Consider the following 26,308-nt stretch of genomic DNA (forward strand, 5'->3'; position numbering starts at 1 on the left):
GAGCGAATACTATCGAGTTCGAAGGATCGAAGGGCTAGTTAGTTGATGGACAAAAGGATCACTTACATTGGTGCTTGTTGACGATCAGGCTTAGGGGCTCCGATGTCCCGAGGGGGCTCTCCTTGCCGCTGCATGGTGGCGGGCTCTTGCCGAGGTGTTGGGCCTCCAGCAGCCTGAGTTGCTGCTGGTGCAGTCGGTTCTTGATCAGGAAGATCTTCGGCATCCTGATGGACGTTGGCTAACGCGCTAACGTGTCACACTTCACCCTGTACAGTTTCACGCCACCATTCCCACGGCCGGCGTAGCCGCGCTCCTCAGAACCATCAAAAGCAAACACCAGAACCGAAACGAACAAACTGGCACTCTACAGTCCCCGGCGGTTTATCCGTTGTATCATCCACTGTCCTCGCGTGGCCACGAACGATTCACGGATCACTTTGTTCGACGAGGGGGACGACAAAAATCCCAAGTGTCAATGCGAACAAGTGCGCGCGCTTGTATCCACCGCACCGGCGAGATCGGATCCACCGGCGCACACCGATTTCACTGCGTGTAGTTGTAGTCACTGTCAACGGTCGTAGACAGAGATATATCGATAAGCCTCTCTTCTATCCTCTCAGTCCAAGGTTTCCTCCCTCTCTTTCTTTCTCGTTCCTCCTCGCAGATTTACAGTTATCCTGAACGATCCTGGGAGGCCGTGGATCGAGAAAACGCACACGAACGACCGAGCTCTGGTGAACGACTGAGGCTCCGTTGGCTCGACGACGGCCGGGGCCTCGGTCCCCGGCCCTGCCCCTGCCCTCACCACCGCACCGGCATACCCCGCTCCTCTAACCCCACCATCTCGCTCGCTTTGGCCCCGACCGACAGGCCCGCGTACCCCCGCTACCGGCCTCCGACGCCGCGAGTCCGCGCTATACCCCATCCTGATTATTTGGTCGCTTTAACAGCGCCGACACACCGAGTACCGAGAGCTAGAGATGGAGAACCGCTCGGTGGACAGCGCATGCGCCTAACGGAGCATCGTACGTGTGCTGAAGCGTGCGAGTCTCTTTCTCCTCCCTCCTCCCCCACTCCAAGCCGGTCCGGCCCGTTCCCGTTCCGCTCCCGGAGCCCGAGAACCCGAACCCTCCCGCCTCGCAACGTCTACTTCGCGTCTCTTTTTAACGGAGACTTCAGTCTTTTTCCTTCTTCTTCTTCTTCTGCTCCTCCTTCTCTCCTCTTCTTCTACTTCTCCCACTAGCCTCTTCTTCTGCCTTTGCTTCTTCTGGTTCGTGTTCGTCTTCTTCGGTTTACCGATTCTCTTTCTCCTGGTCGCGAGCATTGTCTTTACCGGTAGCCGGTTCGCTCGTCGTACGGGATGCAGTCTCGTGTTTTTCCTGCGGTTTTCTTACCTTTCGCGCGACTAGCTGCGCTTCCTATGCGCGGCAAGGAACTTGACTCATTCTCCGTCCAAGGACGGTCTTTTCAAATTTTGATCTTTGATCAAACGTCAGCGACGCTGCCCGAAGTAGCCAAACTTTGAACCATCGGATGACGATGCTCGAGGCTCGGGGCCTTTCCACTGGCCTGGTGAAAAGTATGCGAATACAGGCTCGAGCATTGCCAAATTTTGACCTACATCGCAGAGTCAATTCACGCCGTCGGAGACACTCTTCTGCAAGACACGTGGCGATATCACTTAGGAGTAAAAATTATTACATTATTATGCTCGCGTCTAAGAAATTGCTAAAAATGCCAGTGTTCCAAGTGCGAGTAGTAGTAATAAATTCCATGTACATAAAGGGAAGTAAATCGTGTACAATGGAAATATTTTAGATGAAAAATGAACGGTTAGAACTTGCTTCAAACTTGTGGAAAGGTAGATGTAGATATAGTTAACCCTTTGCACTCCGAGCTGTTTTAACTGGAAAATTAAACATTTTTTCCGACCCAAAATATTTCCATTCCCTATGATATTTGAAACTTAATGGATATGTAACTGGTAGACTGCGGATCTTTATGCAAAATAAAAATGTTTTGCATTGATTGTGGGGAGCAGAAATAACATAAAAATTGATTTGATCCCTTAACGATTTTGTTACATTAAAAGCAACATTTAACATTCTTGAATTTTTAAAATCTTTTACTGTTTCATATGTCGCCCAACCAATTTCTTCATAAATGCATAAAGATCCGCAGTCTAGTAATTGGTATAATACCTCGTACAATACCTAAATGTTTAGTAATTGATTAGTAGACTGTGGATTATATGCATTTATGGTAAAAATGGGTAGGTATAATTAGAAGCAGCAAAAACATTAGAAGAATTTAAAGGTACCATTATATTATTTTGAATCCACTATAAATACATTAACAATGAAATTAAATTTGCGATTCAGATAGAAAGTTTTTATTTTGCAAAAAATCCGCAGTCTATTGATTAGAATGGAAATTAAACTTATTTAAGAATGTAAACAATATTTTTTAGTAATGATACAGCGATTTTCAGTGGCGCCTCAGAGTGGCCATTCGAGTGCCTAGGATTAAGATTTTTCATTTTGCAATTATTGATACTATAAAGATGTTTTAATGATTAAATAAATATATCTAATAGAAAATATATTACAATATGAACCGCGCAAAGTTGAAACAAATCGAATCTTGTTATTTTTATAAGGCTTAGTAGGTTTAGTGTTAAGAATAATTGTGTTAAGGGATCGAAGGATCGTTATTATCGAGTGGTGTGCTCGAGCAGCGATCTACGGAGCATGCGCGAGCCTCGATGGGCCTCGACGGGCCTCGGTGGATCCCGGAGTCGATGGATCTACGGCACCTGTGCGATCCGCAGCGATTACACCGGCACGCACGGATCTCCGGTAAACATACGTGTACGTACCCTGTTACACAGTGTATGTAAGTACGTGTCCACGTACATACTGGTTTACGATGGGTGCTCAGGCTCACGGTTAAGGCTAGGTTTCGCTAGGTCTCTAACCACTATGTCGGTTATGCTGTCAAGCGGTATACACGTAGCGTAAGTTCGAATCGTGCCACGTAACTCCGAGTACGACTACGAATAACGACTACAACTACGAATAACGAATATACGAGTGTCTGTACGTGCGTATGTACAGGTTGTTCAAGAATAGTTTCGCAACGATGCCGCCATTCCGTGATTCGACACCGGAATCGATTAACGCCCGACCGATGAATAATTAACGCAGTGTTTTGATGCCGGATAACACGCCGACTGTTTTCGTGATTCGATGAAAAGAATTGCGCGCAAAATCTCGTCCACGCCATATTTTATTTTATCGCCGAGTCGACATACAGTCACTCGCGAAAGTGTTTGAACACTTACCATGAAATACTTTATTCATTATAATACTCAGTAAAATAAGTCTCCGTACACCCTTTAAAACAGAATAACTTTTTTATAATTGTACCAAATGTGACCTGATGCTTTTTGTAAGCAATTAGAAGCATTGGTTTACTGAATGATGTGCAAGAAATATTTTCTAAAAATTACAACTTACAAGGTTGCATGCAAAAATAAAAACTTTTTTATTTGGGCCCTTAATAAAAATTTTAAATATATGTTTTGTAGATCTATAGTAGTTACACACCTGCTGAAAATTTCATCGAAATCGATTGACATGCACACGAGCTACAAGCCGTTAAAAATGGTGAAAATACGACTTTTAATCAGTTTCTGCTTAAAATCCACAGAATTGTACATCTTTTCGTACAAATTTTGAGCATGTGTATAACTAACATAGATCTACAAAACGTATATTTTAAATTTTCATTAGAGACCCAAATAAAAAAGTGTTAAAAAATGCTTTTCTTATTTTCTGCATGTAACCTGATCAATTGTAATTTTTGTAAAATCTTTTCTGCACATCATCTAGTAAACCAATGCTTCTAATTGCTTACAAATAATCAGATCGTTCGGTACAATTATAAAAAAGTTATTCTGTTTTAAACGGTGTACGGAGACTTGTTTTACTGAGTGTATATTGTACGATACTTGCTGAAATATTGTTAACATTGTAAATAGGTATGACTCTCTAGATTGTACAGGCGAAGTTTCAAGTGAATCAAAACATGTATACGATAGTTATGAACTATTTCTTACAAACAGAAACTTTGCTGATGCCACAAAAGCATTTGAACAGGTGACTTTTCAAGCTTTAATACTTAGTAGGTCCACCTTTGGAACTTGACCTGTACAATCTAGAGAGTTATACCTATTTACAATGTTAATAATATTTCTGTAAGTATTGTATAACATATTTATTATGATACATAAAGTATTTCATGGTAAGTGTCCAAATAGTTTCGCGAGTCGCTGCACGTATGAGAGAACAACGTTCTTTTCCACTGGTCTGTTTGCTTCGTGAATATTCATACTCAACGTCTTAATTTCTAGAAAGTCATCTTGTCGCGAGTATGACGAAAGATTTTTGTTGGTTCGGTTGCGTGTCTCGGGATTGTTGCGCGACAACTGAAATAGGTACCCAGAGTCCAGTTGCTCCGTGGATGTCGGACTTTTGATTGTTTCCGGCGTTTTACCACCATTCTTCGATCGTTGTTCTTCCACTGTAACAGTGCTCGCACAGAATTTTACATTTCTTACGGTAACAGCCAACGAACACTTTTGTTGCGTCCGTGACTATGGCACGCGAGAGACGGCGAGTTTCCGGCTTCGCGGAAATTGTTGACTTTGTACTCGAATCTGGAACACGAGTATTAGAGTTCATTAAATGTTACTGATTAATCGGAGGGTCTTTAGATGATCAGGCTAATGGGTTAACAGGTTCACGATCATGCCCGCGGGATTTCGTGGACGGTAACGAGTCTTTTTTCTTGCTGGTCAAGCCGCTTAGCTCGACTTCGCAACACAGAGATGCTCGACGGAGATTCGTTCGGCCTCCGACTTTGAAATTCAGACGGCGACGCCGTAATGTGACAATCTCGAGTCGGCGACGTGACTTCTAATTTAATGAGAACTGGACTAACGCTGCCAGTCAAGGGGTTACACCACCGTTCGACTTTTATGCTCGAACTACCGAGTAATAAAGCTCATTTGCTCCGAACTAGCTACAGGAATGAAAATATGTGTGTTCTGTGACATGTTGCTTGGACATTGTTCACGATTTCAGCATTGAAAGCTAGAGCTACTTATTGTTTGCGGACTTCTTTGAAAGAAGAAGAGCGAATAAAGATTTTCTTGTTGCGGGAAAGACATCGTCGTCGTACGTCGATAGAAAACTATATTTAAAACATTATCCGGGGAAAGAAATGCGAAACGAGAGGAAGAAATTCTTGCGGACCTCGTAGACTTCCCCGAGGAAGCTGCAGAAAATCTCGGGTGAAAATCTCTGGTTGGATCCTCGGGTTGCTCGAGATTCCATCTCGTGTCCCCCGTGAAGAAGGTCCTAACGTTTCGGTGAACGGTGGATTTTCTTCGAAACGCTTCGTTTCCCCATACGAGATCCGGCGAGATTGGGGTGTACATACCTGGTGAATCCGAAAAACCCACGGACATAATTCACGCGGTCTCCTCGTGGTCGAGATTCGAACAAGTGGCTAACGATCGGGATAAAGTTCCCCGAAAATCTTTGGACACCCCCGGGCGATTTTCTCTCGCCTTTTTATTCGTGGAGACGACAAGAGGATGGAAAACAAACTGGAATACAATTGTCCTGGAAAACAACAAATGAAATGTGCTATTCATAAGTAGACAGTATGGATGAACTCTCTATAAGTACTTCGAAAAACAGAAATAGTACTCCTAAGTATACTCGAACCTATGCCAGACAGTTTCGAAACTTTTACAAGTACTTTGGTAAACGGAAATATTATAATACTTGCAAGTATATTCGAATCTTGGTCGAACAGATTCGAAACTTTTATGAATATCGTACCGGAAATGTAGAAGTGGAAAATTATCTAAAATAACAATATTTAGAACGCAAAGAAGACCCGTTATTAGTTTGACGTGAGAATTCAACGAAGTATCCCATTTTATCAAAAATTGCACGTGATTATCTTTGTATAATGGCCACTTTTGTGCATTCAGACAGGAAATATCATGGATGAAAAAAGAAATAGGATAAAACCAAGTATTGTAAATGAAATATTATTCTTAAATAGTTACGAATTTAATAAATAAAGTGCTTAAAACCTACTATGCAGTTCTGATTTCCAAGATTCGAATACTATTTGTGAAAGACTCGATTCCTTTCAACATCGAAGTACTTATAAGTATCTTTTCGAAACTTCTAAGTACTCATTCCAAGGTTCGATATCAGTTTGTATAAAATGAATATTTTTCAAATATAATCATTGAAACATTATTGGTTTTAAGTTGTAATCGAAACCCATGAAATGAAACTTGGTTATTGAAATTGACTCGGATTCGTGAGTACATATTGAACTTGATCCCATCCCTAGCAGACAGAGGATTTTATGCATTTTTCACAAAAATAAGTAGGTGTAATCTGAAACAGTACAATCTTTTGAAAAATTTAACAGTACTGCTATATTAGTTTCAACCTACTACATTTTTAATTATATAATTATTGAAATTATCAAGCACACATCTCAATAAAAATTGCACGAAATCTAAATAAATAATTTGATCGCGTTCACTGCTCGGTAATTTTAGTTTTAAGAAAGAAAATAAATTTTTACTTCACTCTAGTTTGTTGCAATTCAGGTAGAAAATTATTATTTTGATTTAAAAGTGAAACAGTGCCTCCAGGATGGAGTTTACTTGTGATTGGCCAGCGAATTGTGCATCAATTAATGCTGGCAAATTAGTCGCGCCCTGTTTCCAAGCGAACTCGGACCCAGAGAGCTCGCTTCGCATCCAAGTCTCCGAAAGGACAGGTTCCACGGTGACACGTAGGGCGCCCTTTTGAAAGTGAGATGTAAAGAGCAGGTAGCAGAAGTCGAGACAGTCCCGGGAATAATCCACCGACGAGAGAATCCACGGGCCCTCCCTGCGCTTCGAACAATGCTCGGGAAACTGATTCGAAGATAGACAACCACGGGCGACCTGTGCGTCACAATGGAAATAATTATACGGGACTTTTCCAACGGGACAGAGGAAAAAAAAGAAGAACAAACGACACCTATAACGCAACTCGAAAAGACAAAGCCGAATGGAACGAATTCTTTTTGTCCGTTAAATCGCGTCTGTTTTTTTTACGACCGATCGATCTCTCTTAATCTGTGAACAAATTCAACTGTCAGCAGCCCAATTTAAATCGAAATTCAAAGTCAACTTTCGATCATTATATGTGCCCGTGAATGCGGGTCGGAAAATAGAGTCAAAAAAGAGGAAGAAGAAAGATCGATATCCGCGACACGAGTCAACGGTGGATGGAAAGTGGGAGAATCAGGAGAAAAATTATGCAACGGTGTTGCGTAACGCCTCTTTTTATGTTTTCCATGTCGAACTATCCGGTGTAAATAGTTGTTCCTTTTTTCATCTGTTCCCCTTCTGCATCGTTCCAGCGACTGATTCATATTTCCTCTTAGAGCGTCCGGGCCGGGGAATTATGTAAAGCGCAAAGGCGTTATAAATCGACGCGTAGAGCTCCTTCCTCTCCTTCTCCATCCTCTCTCGCTCGGTCTCTCTTGTTTGGCCGACCGCGAATTAATAATCTATCCAACCGAGAAGATTTGTTCGTGCGTTTACGTTTTCTTCGGTTCGCGAGCCCGGCCGAGCCGACACGATTTGCATGTTTCGGAGCGGATTACGCTTCCACGTGCTGTAATTGCGCGGCGAATCCAACGCGATCCTGCGCGATGAGACGCGTGAAACACGTTCCGTTCGTCGCGCAATCGATCCGCGAATTAACACGATCTGGTCGCATAATCTTTTCCTGATCGATTCTCGAACCTCCCGCCGGATAGTACGCGAGGACATTTAAATTTCCATTCTTCGTATATTTACAATGCATGCTCCTTTCCAATCCAAAAGAAGATTCAAAAGTAATTAGTATACTGCGGATCTTTATGCAAAATATAAATATTTTGCAGCGATCGTGGGTAGCAGGAGTTAAATTAAAATTCCATTGAAAACATCATAACTATATTTTTAGATTGTTTCAATGTTTGGCACTGGCAGCAGTGCTGAATTGAAACCTTCAGAAGCCCTGAGCCCATCAAAGATTTTACCCGTACGATTTCTTATGGATTTTCTCTGAAAAAAGAAACTCTGGAAAGTTTTCTCAACAGAAGTTAGAGTTTTCATTTTCATCTTCCCACTCGTCTTGATGTCCTGAGCGCGTGCTCATTTTGCTTATCGGTTTAATCCAGCGCTGTGCAGAGGAGATCGGCGTCGGTTGACTTCGACCGGTTCAGTTTCGAGAAACCAGGTTTCCCCGAGCGCGCGGAGAGAAGAAAAATGGTGGGAAACTGGAGGTCGAAGGGATTGGGTCCGTCGCGATAAGAGTATCCCCGAGCGAGGGCTCGTCGCGGCCATAAAAGGCAGGGGTTCTACCTGAAGCGGCGACGGATCGCATTCCAGTCCATCCTCGTTCAATTAAAAATCGTTGTCTTTTCCCCCCGCGGCGTTGTTACGCAATCCGAATGCGTTCAGCGTGGTTCGGTTGGTTCGTCCTCGTGCTCGGTCTCGATTTAACCAGTTAACTGCGTTCGACGTGTATACACGTCAATCTAATTGTTAATTTTTTATCAAACAAAAATGTAATTCTTCCTCGTTTTTCGTAAAATTTATAATAGAGCCAGTTGAGAGGGTAGACTCTTGTTTACAAGATTGCAAGGGTGCGAGATGCGCGTTCTCATTTCTCGATAATGCAAAGATGGGGTTTTCAGTTGGCAAAAGTGCTAGAGAAAAGATCAATCCAGAAAAGTTCTATTTTTACGTTTACGAGGCGTAATTTGCATTATTCAGAAGCATACAGCTGCGCATGTAGCTATTTTCATAAAGCTGCGATAGCAACATGCTTCCGAATAACGCAAATTATGCCTCATAAACCTAAAAATATATTTTTAAAAATGCACTAAAAAGGAAAAAATAATTTTTTTAGGCATTAGTGACAAAAAATAAAGCATGGAGCGCTAAACTATGTATATTGACGTAATCTTCGTGGGTGCTCCACGCTTTTATTTATAGTCACTAATGTCTAAAAAAATTATTTTCTCCTTTTAAGTGCATATTAATATAAGCATGGTTTCTAAAAAGTTTTTTTACATATTTTTTTTATTTTCTGCTTTTTAGTCTTTTTTAAATGGAACTTAAGATATAGTAATACTGGTATGAAATAGTAAGATATAGAAATGCAAGATATGGAAATACGCGAAATAGAATGGGGGGATGACTCCGAGAGACGACGTCTCTTGATGGAGTCCGAAATTGTATAAAATGGAACTGAATGAACGGAACACTACACTGACTGAGCTCCATCGGTGCGAAGTGGGTCAGTGGAGTGGGGATGATTCGGAGTGGGAACGCGTAGAGGAGTAGGGAGTGCTGGTGCGCGAAGTAGGGATCGCTGAACGCGATGACGTGCAATGGTTAATATTAAAATTTTCTTTTTCTCCTGAACGCACAGTTTTTTAAAAATTTGTTTTTTTAATATTGCATTGTCATCCTGTTCTCAGCTATGTTTGTAAAATTGTTTGTAAAATTCGATTACAAGATTTTACGCATACAACAACAACGACAACTCGGCAAGCTAATATAAGCGTGGTAATAAAAATTGAACTTTCGAGGGCGATCGCGGCCTAAATTGATCTTTTATCCAGCGCTTTTGACTACTGAAAAATCCCATCTTTGCAAGGTGTATTCTGTACTCTTGCAATTCTGGAAACGAGTCTACGATATGCTGCAGGCTGGGACACGTAACGCGGGGAGGACCGACTTGCAAAGCTACGCAGAGACCAGCAGGTATGCTCCTGCTCGCAGGCTGATTACGAGCGAGCGGTGCACACAGTGCACACGCAGGGCTTGCGAAACCGTTCCTCGCCGACTGCTTTGGCTCGGCGACGCCGTTTGCTCGTGGTCGTGGTCGTGATCGTGATCGTGGTCGTAATCAAGAGTCAAAGTCAAGGTCGAGATCGAGGCGAGAGAAACACCTTATGCAACCGCCTCGTTCGTTGTTGCTTGCGGACGCGAACGCAGCGTTTCCTCGAGGGGAACGGTGTGTGGTGGAGGGACCAGAGCTCCGCGGAGAATCGCAGAGTTGTGCAAAACGGTGCAGAGCGGTACGGAGCGGTGCGGAGCGATGCGGAGCGACGCGGAACGGCCAGGCGGATCGTTGCAGCACCGGTGACCGGCTGCACCGCCGCCGACCAGACGAGACAGGTATGAAAGAACTGTTACGTATTCCCGGGAAAACTGACTACGCGCGAGACGCGTTCCGAGGAATCGAACGACCGACGTCGTTCGCGCCATCAAACCTTTTTCTTCTTGTTCTTCTTCTTCTTACGCAGAGCGTTTTTCTCAACCTTGCTTGATTTCTAAACAGCGGATCTTTACGTAAAATCAAAAATTTTCTACCTTTTTCTTCGTGTTCTTCTTCTTCTTTTTACGCAGACCGTTTATCTCAACCTTGCTTGATCTCTAGACAGCGAGTCTTTATGTAAAATGATGAATGTTCTACCTTCTTCTTCGTGTTTTTACGCAGAACATTTTTCTCAACCTTGCTTGATTTCTAGACAGCGGACCTTTATGCAAAATGAAAAATATTCTACCTCCTTTTTCTTCTTTTTACGCATAGCATTTTTCTCAACCTTGCTTGATTTCTAGATAGCGGCTCTTTATGCAAAATGAAAAATTTTCTACATAAACTTCAACAAACTGAAGCGGAATGGAAATTTATCTTCTTTCTTAATGCGTTTAACGCTTCCTCGAGAAATTGCTGTACCATTATTTAACCCTCATCCTCATCGTCAATATGACAACACTTTCCAACTCGTGTTTCTATCGCGTACCTAGAAGAACTGGTCAGCTGGACGACATACATATAAACAAACGTTCGAAGAACACAGCGTAAGAATCCGACGTCCGGTAGTCGGATGATAATTCGGTTAGACTGCAGTGTCAATGTGGGCGACCGATTAAGATGGCGTTGGTGCCCGGCAATTCCTTCGAATAATCCTCGGGAAATTTATTGGCAGGTTAATCCTTCGGTCGTTGGTGGGTCGGCACCATGCTGCGTGGACAAACAAAGCCACGAAACAGCTCGGTTCGAGGCATTGTTCGCTCGAAGCGACTCGACAACGGAGATTACAATGCGGACGAGGCTGGAAAGTGACGGAAACGCCCCCGGACGCCGACAATTGGGTCGGGGCACGTTCACTGTCTCCCAGAAAATTACCTGAGCCTTCGCCAAGGACCACAGGTATCCGTTGACGTCCGTGCGACAGATAAACACGTCGATTCTGACGCGCGATCTTTTTTACTCGACCCACGCGTTGCGGGATAACGGCAAGACGCTAATAATCGAACTGGCCAATGGGTTTCACGGAAACAAAGTTTAGAGGTCTCGAATGGGCTCGTCGAAAGGTGAATGGGCGATATTCCGAGTTGGCGAGGTGCGAGAGGGGCGTGAGAATCGTGGATGGAGGTCTCGCGACCTGCCATGGTCGTCAGGCAAGAGAAAGGGGCGACAGGTAGCGCAAAGGATGAAAGAACCACGTCCCCGTGATTACGTAACGCGAACTAGTCATGGTACGCGTCCACGAAGAGACATGACGACGACGTGAACGTTCGTCGGAACGATAGGGACGATAGCGACGAGCAACGATGAGCAACGACCGGAACTTCCGAGAGCCGGAGAGGGACGATGGCACTGAACTTGAAAAGAAAGACGACGACGATGCCGTCGCGGAACGTGTCGCCGTGAAAACTCGAGGAAGATTGCTTTCCGTGACTAACGACCGGTCGGGCTTTAGCGGCATCGCATGCGGCCCGCGATACGTGCAACGATCGCAATGATCACGATAATCATCGTCCCTCACGGCGATAGGGCTGACTGAACGGCCACCCAACAAACCGAATGCAAGATCGAGTTCAATGTGCATAATATACAGTCGCTGCGATGCGAAACTGCCCTATATCCTACGAACCACCCCCTTTCTAGTACTGTCGATTCCTCCCAAACGCAATTTTTCGTACCGTGTCATATGAAACTCAATTAACCCTTGTGTAGATCAACCGGGTACCCATTCACTGTATTTCTTTCAACAATTTTTATTAATGTTCCTCTGAAAATATTTAAAAAATCTCTCTGAATGTTCATTCTTTACTCGCTAATATATTAATTTATAGTCTTATAATTTGTGCAAACATGTTAAGTTCAGAAAGGTTTTAAATATAATCTATACGTTTTGGTTGACTACATAAGGGTTAAGTTTGATACAAATCAAATCGCAATTTTTCTCCGCTTTATGGGAGCGTTTACTGTAAAAGAAAGAATGGACCCCCATTTACGAAACCAAGCATATTCTCATGACCAAGAAGACTCAGTCCTCCACGTCTCATCTCGCATTCTCCGATTAGCTCGCTCGCCTATTCGACACACTTCGTTTTTGTTGTTCGCGAGGAAGGCATAAGGAAATAGACGCGATGAAAGAAAGACCATCGACGAGGAAGAATAGAGTTTCAGGAACAAAAGAAGCGAAGTCGGTGGTGTGTTCTCTCGGTCTACCTACCCGGTCGATCATCCTCCGCGCCTCTAGCCGAGCCACGTTAACGGTATAACAACTTGCGACGCGACTCTACTCGGAAACCGTCCCGACGACATTCGTGAGCCAACGTTGCACGAGTTCCAGCTCTCTCGCGTATTCGAATTCCCTAGATCCGTGGGTTTTTCTGTGCTCGTCGCTCCGCTACGATGAAACGAATCCCAACGGCAAGTCGCGGCTCACCGAACCTGTTCACCGGGGACCAAGAGTTAAAGCGTCGTTTCTATTCACCCGCGTCCCTCGATACGTTAAGCGGGACGGTTCGTCCCGGAGTATACCGTCACTTTAAATATGGTAGAAGAACCTCGACTATCCGAACGTTCGATGCTTGAACACGTTTCCTAGGTAAACGAGTCGGTAGCGTGATTTTTTATCAGAAAAGTCTGCTCTGCTCATCAATATGAAAAGAAATAAAAAGCAAGAGAAAATATTAAGTGGGATCGTCAGAGCATCAAAAATAATGTTCTTTAAACTGTAATTTGTTTATGGTTCATTGATTAGTAGAGAGCGGATATTTATGCAAAATAAAAATTGTCTTCCTAAATAGCAACAAACTTTGGAGTGAAATAATTTTCTTCCTTAATATGTTTCGCCCTTAACACTCGAGTGGCGACTCTGAGGCGCCACTAAAAATTGTTATACCATTATTTCACTATTTTGTACATTTTATCAAAGTATCTAATAAGTTACTAAAGATTTCAAGTGTTGTACGCGTAAATCGGATGAGTTTCATATGCGTAGAATTAAAAAAATTCTATAAAATGGAAAAAGGGACCACAAATAACAGTTATTCTAAAATTTTCTAAGATAAAAATCACTAATAAAAAGTTAATTATTATTGAAATTTGAGATAATGTAGACAAAATATAAAGAGAAAAATTCGAAGAACAAAATGATTAAGAAATATCGATTTTTATACTTTTTGGTTACGATTGACAGTTATTTGTATTCAAAAAAAGTGGCTCCTCCTCGATAACTGTTATCGATGAAGAAAAACTGTTTCGATTGCTCAAAGTACTTAATTATCGATGAGAGAAGTTCATTTCGATCGCTCATAACAGTTATCGATAATCGAATTTCTTTTCACATGTTCATAATAATTATTGATGAGAAAATTCATTTGGTTTGCTTATTTAATTATTGAGTTGTCTATACTCTTTTTCGGATGGAGCAAGCCTGTGAAATTCGTTGAGAAGCTTTCGTACAACGTACAAGACAAAAGTTGTACTATTTAATAATAACTATTACAAATTTCCTTCATCAATAACTGTTTTGAGCGATCGAAATGAACTTCTCCCATTAATAATTGTTATGAGCGATCGAAATAAATTGATCTCATCGAATAACTGTGATGAGCGATCGAAGTAAATTTATCTCATCGATAACTGTTATAAGTGATCGAAATGAATTTCTCTCAACGGTAACATTTATCAACAAGAGAAAAATTTTTCGGTTACTTATAATCCTTATTTGTAACCAATATGATTTTAGTCGATGAAACACTTGTTATTCCACGATTTTTCTTCTTTTTGGTTATAACAATTATGGTCACTGAATAGAAATATTCTAGGTCAGAAGAAAAATTTGCTTCTAGAATGAAAATAACTCCGAGTGCAAACGGTTAATAGGTTGGAAATAATATAACAGTGTTTTTAAATTCTTCTGAGATCTTTACTGTTTTAAATCACACCTACTCATTTTTGTGATAGATGCATCTAATGCGTTGTCTGTGGATTAGACATCGATACGAGAAAGTTGATTTTACGGAAAATGTCACCGAATTTCTCGATCGGGACTATTGTGCGTCGATTTGTAGCGTGTAGCTGGATGGCCGGTGTTCGAGTTGCATCATTTCAGGAACGATGGACACACGGACAAAAAGAAGACGAGCGAGGCGGAGGCACGCGTGCATAGTTCGAACGTAGCCTCGGCATCGCGGCTGTGCGTGCACCTTGGTAACACGCAACCGCGACGAAGAAGACACGTCTTCAGGTCCCGTACACTTCCCGCGCCGCGGTAGCGTGCCGGCTTGACCAATTAAGGGCCTCTTCCGTCGAGACCTCTTAATGGTGGATGTGTTGCGTTCGCTCGAGCGTGTGCGATGCTCGCTGCTACGATGCTCCGCTGCTCAAGAGCCAGCTCTTCGTAACAACGTAATTTTCCGTGGTCGTTCCACCTCGGATCGGTCGAGCTCTTCGAAAGCCGTGTCGTGCTTTTCCTCCCCTCTCCTCTTCACATCCTTCTTCCCTTGTCGTCGTATTCACCGTCGAGTTCTGTGTTCCGATAAGCGAGCTTCCGATAAAGAGCCGTCCGGCAACCTTGTCGAACCTCCTCTTTCCGCGACGAGAGAAAAAAGAACTTTCGCGAAGAACACCTGTTCAATAGACCGGAGAGAAAAAGTAGGGGTGTGCGAGATTCCCGAAAATGTTCGAGATTCCCGTAAAATATCCGGGATTCCCGAAAGTATCGTTATTCGCAATTACTTTCTACAATATTACTAACATAAACATTCCCGACTAATAAGATATGTAATCTTCGAGAACACAATGGCTTTCAGATTCTTGTAATTATTGAAAGTATGGAGAAACTTCAAAATGTCGGGCATCACAGATATTTCCGTCCCGATCTCGCGAGAAATTCCCGTCCCGACCGGGATCTCGCACACCCCTAAGAAAAAGCATTTTTTTCGAAATCGGAAACGTCCCACACGGGAAAAGTTATGATTCGCTAAACCTACCGAGCTCTAAAAGTAGCCGGTACATGTTATAAAAATAAAAGATTAAAAATTTATTTGAACTTTGTGCGTGTTCGGTCTCAAGCAGTCCGAACGTGAGATTTAAATTTATTTAGACACGGTCGGCTGCAATAGCTCGAGACACTCGACGCGACGCGACGATCCCAGAATCATTTGGGTGTCATCGGACACCACTTCAAGACCTCCTCGTGAGCGAACCCATTGACAGGGCAATCTTATACAAACAAATAGTTTAGTTCCGTATCGTTTTTAGTGTCGCCAGGCTGAGGGGAATCACGATGAGATGATATACTCCTTCTGGTGCTCGTTTCGGCACTATCTGGCGACACTGACCGTTTTCTCATATCTTTCGCACCCAATTGATTGCATACCCTAAACATAGTTTTACCAAAGCGCCCCTACTCCGACGACCAAAATGCACCACTCACTCACCAATAGAAATCATTTAGTCACCGTATACATCTTTAAGATAGGCAATAAGAAAAGATCCGAGCTGACTTTATACACGACGCACATAAGGCCAAATAATTAAATTACGACGACAAAAATAGATATAAAAATGTTCTGTAAATTAATGACAAATACCATCATAACGTACTCTAAAAAAACAGCCCACAATGTAACGTGAGAATTTTTTTGTTAACGCAACACAGTAGTTGCTGCGCGTATGCAAAGTGAAGTTATCTTTCGGACAGCCAATATCAGTTAATTGCGCCAGAATTGTAGTCGACGTAATTCAACCGTTTGAAATTTCATATACTCGATTGTTATAAACGCACTCGGAAAATACACAGGCTGGAAAAGTGTAGTGAAATACGTACCAATCGCGTATTTGTTGTTCTTTTTAACCGACTTCGAAAAAGGAGGAGGTTACTCAATTCGATCTGTATGTGCCTTTTTTTTTTTAAACTTGATTTTATTTCAACTAGACGTTGTTATTTCCGTAACCGCGTCAAAGCCCCGAGTATCGTCGCGAGCAATCGATACGGGAGATACGACCCCGCGAGGTTCGGCATACGAATTGCGGTAGTCGCACGCTTCAGTGCGGTTCATATTATATTTGGCTGGGAAGAAAGTAGTTTCGGTATTTTAAGGTGAAATAAAACCCAATTTCGGGAAAATTTTTAAGTTTTATGAGCGCGGAATTATGAAGCTATCAGAAAGATGGCAAAAGATCATCGAACAAAATGGAATATATTCTACTGATTAAAGTTCACTGCTTGAATAGAAAAATTGGGTTTCTCAGTTCACCTTAAAACACCGAAATTACTTTCTTGCCAACCCAATAATGTCGCATAATAATTCACCACGGAAGCATCCTCATAATTTCAATAATTGTGAAATAAAAAATCTGGAACCAGTCATTTGAGCGGTAATGGTACGTTCAGCGTTATTTTACACAGATTCGTCATCTTTAGAAATTGTAAAGGAGCGCTGTTAGGTTCCTTCTAATCTTGTGTTTGTCGCAATCGCCGCGAACATCCTGAGTGGAAAGACGTAAATTCGATTGAGGGGAGTGACGGAGCCTCAGGGTTGAACACGGCTGGGTTTCTCCGTTAACGAGACCGCGACCGGGCGCGTACGCGTTGAAAACGTTGGGGTCGGCGAGTGAGCGTGCGAGCAAGCAAACGAGCGAGCGTTGTAGTGAGAACCGGAGCGTTATCGGAGAAGGTCGGAGTTATCGCTTGTTACGGCTTCGCAGGGGAACGCCGTAACCTCGAGATCCGCGAAGGCGAGGCCAATGAATGCTCGCCGCCGAAGAACGGGAAGGAAGGTGAGGCACGATCACGGTTCTGACCTCAACAACTCGCGAAACAGGAAAAAAGAAACTGCAGGGAAGGAGAAAGAGAGAAATATGCGAGAGAGAGAGAGAGATAAAGAGAGAGAGAAAGCACCGAGTGGTAAAAGGAGAAGGGCCAAGGATCCAGTGGCGCATATCGCGCAGGACTCGTTGGTTACGTTTCTCCGTTTCGTCTTTTTCTGGCGACTTTGTCAGGGATACGAGCGGGGCCGCCCGCGCATGCTTTCTGGGAACCTGATACCTTCGCCGGAGGGGCGGCTTTGAAAGGTAGAAATGATTCGCGCCGCGACGCCGATGAATCTCTGCTAACGTTCCCGGCTGTCCGGCATTTGTCACGCGAACCAACCGCAAGGGACGCGGTTTTCTCGTGAGCGTGGAAATTATTTGTCGTATCCCCGCGAATATCGGGTTTGCAACTTATCTCGCCGCGTTCGAGGAATCGAGTTGAAAAGCTGGGGGTACGAAAGTACTAGCGCGGTAGTAAAATCTCTTGTCGGTCGTACTCGGAGCATGGGAACTGGAAACGATCCTGGACCTAGCCGAAGAATCCCAGCAGAGTCGAACGGACCCGCGCCGCGCAGCGATCGAACAGAAGCTCGGCTGGCTGACTCGTCTGATCGCTGCTGGCTGATTCTACTTGCCGACTACGCTGCCAGCGTGCGACTATCGATGTTTATGCGTTCGTCGCGTTCCCCAACGCATTCAGATCGCTTGAATAAATTCCGATCGCAACGTTAATTGAAATCGCCGCTGCAAAATCTAGACAAGTACACTCTTTGGTAAAGATCGTACTTGTCGAAGTAGGGTAAGGGTTGTTGCCCACTAGGACGCCCCCTCTGTATACCTGCGCCATCGCCCCGTCCCCGTTTTGGGTTTCTTCTGTGTATTTCAATGGGACTGCGCCTACTATACCTGCGCCTGCAGGTATATGGCGCCATTGCCGGTATAGTAGGCGCAGTCCCATTGAAATACACAGAAAAAACCCAAAACGGGGACGGAGCGATGGCGCAGGTATACAGAGGGGGCGTCCTAGTGGGCAAAGACCTTGAGGTTGCTCAAGTCGTACCCCTTAAGAAAAAAACCGTATAAAACTTAGGATTTATCAAATAAATATAAATTAAATGTGTTATTCAAAACTTCTGTTAACATTGTTGTTATTTACTATAACGAAATTAGAAAATCTATATGCTCTTCCACGTAAAATAAACTAAATCTTGAAAAACTTACATCGGTACGACTAAAGGTTGTCGCACACTATACCGACACGGCGTCTATCTGCACCGGCCCGCGCCGTCGAAAAGGCATCGCGGTGGGGTGGTCTTTGCCGCACACTAGACGGACCGGCACCGCAACGACACTTTCAGTGGCGCTCATCACTAGCGCGGACGTTCGTCGTGTCGTAACTGGCCGTAACCCGTCGAACGACCTAATCCAGACCGTTCTAGTGGTGAACACCACTGCGCTGACGGCAACTCATCTCGAGCGAAGATATTTTGCCAAGACACCTCTGTAGGTTCGACGGTAGGGCACCAGTTTACTATGTATACGCAGGTAGACGGTCCGGGTGCGAGTTTGACGATGGTAATAATGTTGGGGCGTACGGTCAAGTTTTTATTGCTCTATGACTGGGCGACTTCGTGGACTTTTTCTGAATTTTCTGGCGATAATCAGTGTATTGTAAAGACATGCTGTAGTGATTTGGTTATTGCGGATTATCGGGGTTTGGGCGGCAGTTACTTTCGAATGGCGATCATTGGCACTGCCTACGCCTACACAATCGCTTCTTATTTTACTGTAACGACTACGATTTTATTAGAGGGATGAAAAGAAAATTTTCGAAGCTCGGGCGAGTCGTTTCTTTTATTTTCCACATCAATGTGCCATTTCGGATATATCCACAAACAGGATCTTGACTATTCTGACTCTCGCATAACACTAGTTTACAAAATGAAATTGATTTTATGTACATTTGATGAGTGGTAACTTTTCTTACAGATTTTCTCCTGCTGAATACGAAAATAAAGGTTAAAATTTTTTTTACGGAACAGTTTTTAAGATATTGTGATTTTTTCAATTTTTTTTACCCCTTTTCACTTTAAAAACCATATCTGGAGCTAGATGTGTCCGATTTGGTCGTTCTTGGTACCAAATGAAAGACATTGTGAAATGGTGAGCAAATGTGTATAGTGGGATCTTTAATTGGCTAAGCGATTCAAAAGATATTGATGAAAATAGTCCAGATTTTTAAAAAAATTATATTTTTAAGCTTATTCGTTTCGACCAAACGATTATGTAATGAATTTATACTTAATAAAGAACATAATTTTATCAATAATTTACTTGCAACTACTAAACATATGCAGAAAATTATAAGAAAATTGAAATGAATTTACTTGGTGACAGGATTTATCATGAGGCTGGTTTATGACAGACAATAATACGTGAAGCAACTTGGTTGACTCAGATGTGTATTTGGTTGCTGTTGTCGCCGTAGTTCGTTCAAAAAATTCAAGTGGTACGACTTGAGCACTGTTACGACTTGAGCAACCTTACCCTATTACAATTTTTGCATCAACGTCTACCATTCCAGTGACATCTGTAACGCGAAAAATTTGCAGCAGATTCTCATTGCAAAAAATAAGGAAGGATCTCTATTCCTTGAAGAATTTTACAAATAGCCTGAACGGCGACTTAGACCGCGGTTTATCATCGCGCAGGGTCGTGTTTCATTTTGAAGAAAATCCTGAACGTCGAGAAATGATCGATTTGGCGTGGAACGAGCACGGCGCAGCGCGTTTATCAAAAGGATTGCGCGCTCGGCTTTGAAACGGGGCACGCTCGCAGTAGAAGGACGCGAAGCGGGTGCGGGACGGGTACGAGGCGGGTACGGGGCGGCCAGTAGCGAGCGTAATGGAGGTGCGTGCACAGGTACGGGCGCGAGGTATGCGCCTCTGAGAATACGACGATGTGCCGCTTACATTAAATAAATTACAGTGGCCGCGGACCGGTAACACGGGAACGCTGTTACCTGCTCTCCTCCGCTCGAACACGCAAGCAAACCCTTCTCCGGTTGCCACGAACCCCGAGTTGCGCGGAGACTCGCTTTGCCTCGCCTCGCCTCTGGTTTTGCCTCTCGCTTGCACGGAGGAAGTGCCTCTAATGGTCTCTTCCCATGACCGTGAGCCTCCACCTTCTCCTTTCCGTCTCCGCTACGATTTTCCTGTCTCCGGAAAAATGATTACCGTTCCTGTGCCGACTCCCATTGTTCCGACCCGCTGGTACCCCCTGTACCCTACCGCTCCTGCAGGAAAACACGCGGATTTCATTAACGTTTTACCTACCAGCGACGGCATTAAACATTAACATTACGGAATTCCACAGGTTCGATTTTGCTCCTCGCTGAGAACGTTCTCGCCTGAGCAGAGTGAAATAAAGTTGTTTCTTGGATCGTTGGAAACGAGAACAGCCCCTTAATGGTCTTTCAAAAACGAATGCCGAGCGTTTGACAAGTGATTTCAAGGTGCAAATATGAAATTGCAAGTTTTAGCTCGAGGAGCCAGTACTTAAAAATTGAGAAAATGCCGAGTAAACTTGGATACAAGATCGTCGACTTCGAGTGACAATTTCGTCGCGCGATCTAACAGGAAAATTCCTTAAGTGGAAAATCGGAATACGCGACGAAACACGAAGTCGACCGGAAGCGATAGGATTCGTTGACCCGTTTCCTTGGATCGATCGGCTTATCAGACTCACTCGGGAGCCAACATGATGCATGAAACGATGGGCTAGGAAGTCACCGGGTACCAGCATGACAGCGCATCGCGCGATCGTCTGCCTTACCGTTGCGCTCGATCGTAAAAGTTGTCTTACCTCGATCATTTTTACGCGAGAACTTTTCTTGCCGTTGAAACGCGCATCCCTCGCGCAACGGTTCTCGCGCCGCTTCCTCATCTCTCTGTTTCGAACGCGATCTACGACCGACGTCGTTCAAGATTTACAACGCGTTCCTGGCTCGCGTTTTATTTACGCCAGAGTGTTCGCGGAACGGAAAACTATGCGGGCTCGGTTCGGACACGCTTCGAGAACCGCTGCGAGAACCTTTCCTGCCGTGCTCGATACCTTCCATTTCTCCTTGTTTCGCCATTTTATTCTCGCCACGCCTCGCAGTGGGCTAGTTCCACGATCTAGCTGCGCGAAATTCAATTTCGATAATTATCCAGATGTATGAAATCACGTTAGAATCAGTCGTACGTCCACATTTACCCAGGAAATATAAAAATTATTGAACTCAAATCTTTTCGCGCGGAAGGGTCATCGTGGACAACTCATTCGCCGAGAACGCGAGAGATAAAAGATAAGAGAGGATGGAAACAATGTTTCCGGATGAATCATATCGACGATAATCATTCGAAGCGTGAAAAGCGTAAATTTGCCAACCGGTTCTCATTGTCCCTGACGTACAGCGAGCGATAAAAAATAATTTGAAAAATCTATATTACCTTTTCGAAAAGTTCCAAGCACCTTTTTAGTTGTTGCTACATAAGGGTACGCGAAGATCGAGGATAGCAACGAGGTAAACATTGCGGTAAAATCAGACGAATTTGATTCCACCTAACAAAACATTTTGTTATATTTAGAAACTATCGTTGCGCCTGGAAGCAAACGTTTATTCGCCGAAAGGATCGGCGACGATTTCAAAGGGCAGATACAGAAACGCGCCGCTCAGACTATAGTGATCGGCAGGAGTACGCTAGACAGCCGATCCGATCGCGATCGGTCTGAGGGCGATCGTTTCTCGGCGGAAGAGAACCGTAACGCGCGGAACGGTAGTAAAAATGAAAGGAGGCTTGCTCTGACATCTTAGGAAAGTCTGATCGAAATCGGAACGACTGGTTTCACTCTCGAGCGAGCGTGGTGTCGAGCGCGAGCGTGCGCGAGAAACGGTTCTTCGAGGTGTCGATGCTTGTGCAGTAACCAGTAACAAGAGATGCACAAGTCGGACCTCGAGGCGAAACGCTTCTCGTTCGACTGTTGCCGAAGAGAAGACCCCAGGCAGACAGCCAGACACACACCTGTGCGTGTATACGCGTGCGTATGCATGCGTGACAGAGAGCAAAAAGAGAGAAGAGAGCAGTAGCGGGGAGAAACGCTCACGGAACCCTAACCTGACGCAAGTTGACCTCCGCACCTGGATTTGCGATCGCGTTCGGTGTCGGGTATTTAACGGAACTCGCGAAGAAAGTAAAGTAGAAGGCTGGGGGGCCACCTGCGCACAGCTGGCGTTTGCCCCGCGCCAAGAAAAAACACCGAGCCGGAACAACTTCGAGTTCGAGATCGTCCGTCGAATCGCTCGCCACGGAATTTGTTTACACGAGGAAAACAGTCCCGATCGGCCTGCCTCGCTTGTAGTCAAACAACGGGCAAAAATTTATCCTGCCAGCCGTTGTCCACTCGGTTCCGGGTCGCCCCCAACCCGTATCTCGAGAGAGAATTATAATAGGTCAACAAGAAATTTGGAGAACAGTTACGTTTTTCGAAGAAGAAACGACCCAGCTTTGTCTCAGTGACTAAGAAACGGAGAATCGCGTTAAAAAGTGCGAGATGACTTTCATCGTCCTGACTCATTATGGGAGTGAGTCGACGCGAGCCGATTCGATTCGATTCCGGATAAACGAGCGTTTTCATCGGATGCATCGAAATAGTCGAGCCCCGAAGCACGCGTTTCTCGGGAGATTCGTCGTCGTTCATCATCGTTCTAGGAAGCAATGCTCCATCGATATGCGTCGGATGAATATTTACAGAACTGACGTAACCTCCCGATCCGATCGTTCTTCGGTGAAATACCGTCAAGTAAATTAGGTTAGCGTGCGTCGAGAAAGTCCGACGAGAGAAAAATCCCGAACAACATCGAGAGCAGACTTGATACTCCTCGCGAAAACGTTTCCAGAGAGAGGGCAAACTTCTATCTGTTCCCTCCTTCTATAAATCAGTCCTTGAAAACACGAATTTGCATAACGATCCACGCGGCGAACCGATCGGTTATAAATAGACTGTGGAAATTTATGCGAATACACACTTTCATAGATAACATTCCAGCGAGTCGACATCAAATTTCATTTCCTTCGCGAATAATCTCTTCCGAGTTCGGTGACAAGTGAAATTCCGCGAGATCGCATTAAAGTTTCCATTCCGTCGCAGACTCGAATCTTTCGACAAGCTCGACGACGCATAATGGCGTCTCTAAACTGTGCATTACGTGAAGATAATAATAATAATAATTATTATTATTTATTATGCACGGACCGAGGTCCATTTACAATAGAATAAAGACTTAACATAAATGACTAAGAAAGGACATGCATAAAAGAAAAAAAAAACTATTGGTATAAAGGTACTGATATTATGAGTTAATCCTGCGCAATTTTTTTTTGAAAGTTTGTAACGAATCATGCTAACAATAAGTAGAAATTTCCTTCTATCCTAGAAATTTTCAACTGTTTCAATGTTACCCGCGGTAAAATCCGCAGTCCAATGATATAACGAAGCAGTGAATTTGTTGCAAATTTTCCACAAATCTTTTCACACAGGTTTAACGTCGCATTGTAGCCGCGAGAGTCGATAGAAGCGCGGTCGCAAACCAGCCACGTAAACCACGCAGACCACGCGAACCATAGAACCATAGAACCACAAAGCCTTGAACGGCAACGGAGCGGGCAACGACCTCCGAGATTCCCAAAACTCGGGACATTCCTCGTTGTCATCTTCCGCATCGCCTCTCTCCTCATTTTTCCCTGACATCGGATTCTATGCTTCTCCAGAGAAACATGAGAGAAAAAGAGAGAGAGAGAGGGGGTCAAGACGAAAGAGGTCAATGAGGGAACGAGGGAACCTAACACACGGTAAAGACTTCCCCCGATCTTTGACCTGTTCACCGGGGAAAACGAGTCGGCTCGTTCTTTTTTCCCACCTTTCGTTTACTTCCCAGAAAATTCTTCGCTCTGATTCCGGCGTAATAGTTGCAAATCGCTCGCTGCTTCCATCCTCGTGTCAATACCGGGTTCTAAGCTTTTACTTTGTCGTGTTGTAGTTGGTTTATTATTGAAATTATTGGTGCTGTTGGAGGCCCACCTAAAAATTACGTAATAATTCAGGAGCGATCCGATTCTCCCGAAATTTTACGAGCTTCCAGAAGAGTTCGGCAGAGGTAGCAGCCTCGGTCCCGACTCAAAAATAATGGGACAGCTATCGGGGCATTACCGCGGTCGACGAAAAGCTCGAGCCGCGTCGGATAACTCGTGGAATGCTTCGGTGTTGGCTGGAGGAGCGAGCCTAACCCGACTGGTTCCGTGACCCGGAAAATCAGCGAACCTCGTAAGTTCCCTCTTCGACCGGGAGACATTTGCGTTTCCGGTTCTGGTCGAGAAGGCTGCGCGCTGTTGCCTCCACGGAGAAGGCTGCTGGAATTCAGTGGCAGAAACACAAGGGCAAACCGAGAGAGGAAAAGAGAGAGGGACAGAGAGTCGGAGGAGACGGAGGAGAGAGAGGAAGGCCAGCGAAGGCGGAGGAATAAAGAAGCAAGAGGCAGCGTGGACTCTGGGTTTCGCCAAGAAGACGTAACGGTAAATCCGCGGCCGCTGGCGTCCGATGAACCCACTCTCAGCCTCGCACGGCCTGTGTAGCCTGCTGAACACGCATTCTTACCTTGTGTCCGTTTCATGCTGCCTTCTGCTGTTCCTTCTGTCGCCTTCCGTTGCCTGCTGTTGTTCTGTTGTTGTCATTGTTGATGCTGGGCTCGCGCTAAAATCATCGTCGATTCCCCTAAATTCTGCTTACCCAGCAATTAAGTTCGACAACAAGCAGAGTTCTTGACATTCGAGGGAAGAGCTTAATGTTCAACGAGCTACATGGTTCTATCTTGTGCACCAGTGGACACTGTTTCCTATTGGTTCACCACTACGTCACGTGGCCAAGGAAGCGGGGATGCGACGCTAACGAGGCGAAGCTTTTTACGAGATGCTAATTGGAAATCTGCTCTGCTCGACGCTTTAGCCACAGGAAGACTATTAATAGGCTTCCCAATCGCTCGGATGTATCTAGGACAAGTTCAATCATATTCTGCTCAATATTCGTTCGATCAGGAACGACGAGATTGCGTCACACGATGTAACTTGTGGGTTTACACTCTTCCCCACCAATTTCTTTAATTCTTATTTTTTTTCTTCGGGACGGTGCGTTCTCTGTCTAAAAAGGTTTCCCGAAAAATCGCTGCACGTAACGCGATCTCCTCGTGAGTCACTTGGGGACGAGGAAGCGGCGAGGACTCGGCCAGGTTGCGTCATCGCTCCTCGACACAGGGAGAGGGTTAGTATCCGGAAATTGGGTCGTTCGTTTGCGGGACTTTAATCACGCCTTTACAACTTTTGTTAACCTCATCGTCAGACACTGTTGCGAGCAACCAGTAAGTTTCGTGCTCGAGTCGAATCGTTCAACGATTAAACGATACAAATAAGCGCGATGATTACAGGTGTGATCTATGTCCCCCTCCGACCGTCACGCAGGGTGAAGTTATTTAAAAACGAAAGGGTAGGGAGCAAGGGCCGTGAAATCTGTTCTTCCGGCCCGAATATTGTAATTTCGTGGAGCCGATAGCGATCTGCTCGAATAACAAATGAAACCTACTTACGAAACTGTGCGCGACCTTGAGGTTTCACGCTGTTCCAGAACTCGGGGGAAATAAAAAAACAGTGACCAGAGATTTCTGCGCTGTTCCAGTACAATAATTAATGTCCGACGAAACGATTTGAAATGAATTCTCTTTTCATAATTCGCATAAATATAGTATATCTGTTTTTCGTTACGGTCGAGCGAAGTCCCTTATCGGAAGATCGATGCAGCCTCGCTTGTACTGTACGTCGAAGAGGCACACATAAGTGCGGGTTCTAGCGGGTGATAGAGCGATAGACGATGCGGGTCACACGCACTCGTTGGCCGAGGTGAAAAGTGAATAACCCGGAGGGAAATTCTGGTCTGCTATGTTTGAT

General features: G+C 44.4%; 2 protein-coding genes across 6 annotated transcripts in view; both read right to left on the reverse strand.

Annotated features, from left to right (window-relative positions):
- The window catches only part of LOC143207983 (uncharacterized), a 31,857-nt gene extending 31,096 nt beyond the window's left edge, over positions 1–761 (reverse strand). For 3 of the 4 annotated variants that reach the window (XM_076421961.1, XM_076421959.1, XM_076421958.1), the window contains exon 1: positions 67–760. In XM_076421961.1, the coding sequence (XP_076278076.1) occupies positions 67–223 (157 nt within the window). In that variant the 5' untranslated portion in view covers positions 224–760. Of the gene's footprint in view, positions 1–66 lie in introns of all 4 variants that reach the window. The other variant, XM_076421960.1, reaches the window with a different exon arrangement.
- A 3,821-nt stretch (positions 762–4,582) lies between these two features.
- Positions 4,583–26,308, reverse strand: part of LOC143207993 (uncharacterized) — a 64,198-nt gene continuing 42,472 nt past the window's right edge. The window contains exons 4-5 of one of the 2 annotated variants that reach the window (XM_076421975.1): positions 24,235–25,360; positions 4,585–4,720 (exon numbers count right to left, since the gene is read on the reverse strand). In XM_076421975.1, coding sequence (XP_076278090.1) covers positions 25,207–25,360 — 154 coding nt within the window. In that variant the 3' untranslated portion in view covers positions 4,585–4,720; positions 24,235–25,206. Of the gene's footprint in view, positions 4,721–24,234; positions 25,361–26,308 lie in introns of both variants that reach the window. The other variant, XM_076421976.1, reaches the window with a different exon arrangement.

This window comes from Lasioglossum baleicum, chromosome 4, assembly GCF_051020765.1.
Source record: "Lasioglossum baleicum chromosome 4, iyLasBale1, whole genome shotgun sequence".
NCBI classification, from domain to species: domain Eukaryota; kingdom Metazoa; phylum Arthropoda; class Insecta; order Hymenoptera; family Halictidae; genus Lasioglossum; species Lasioglossum baleicum.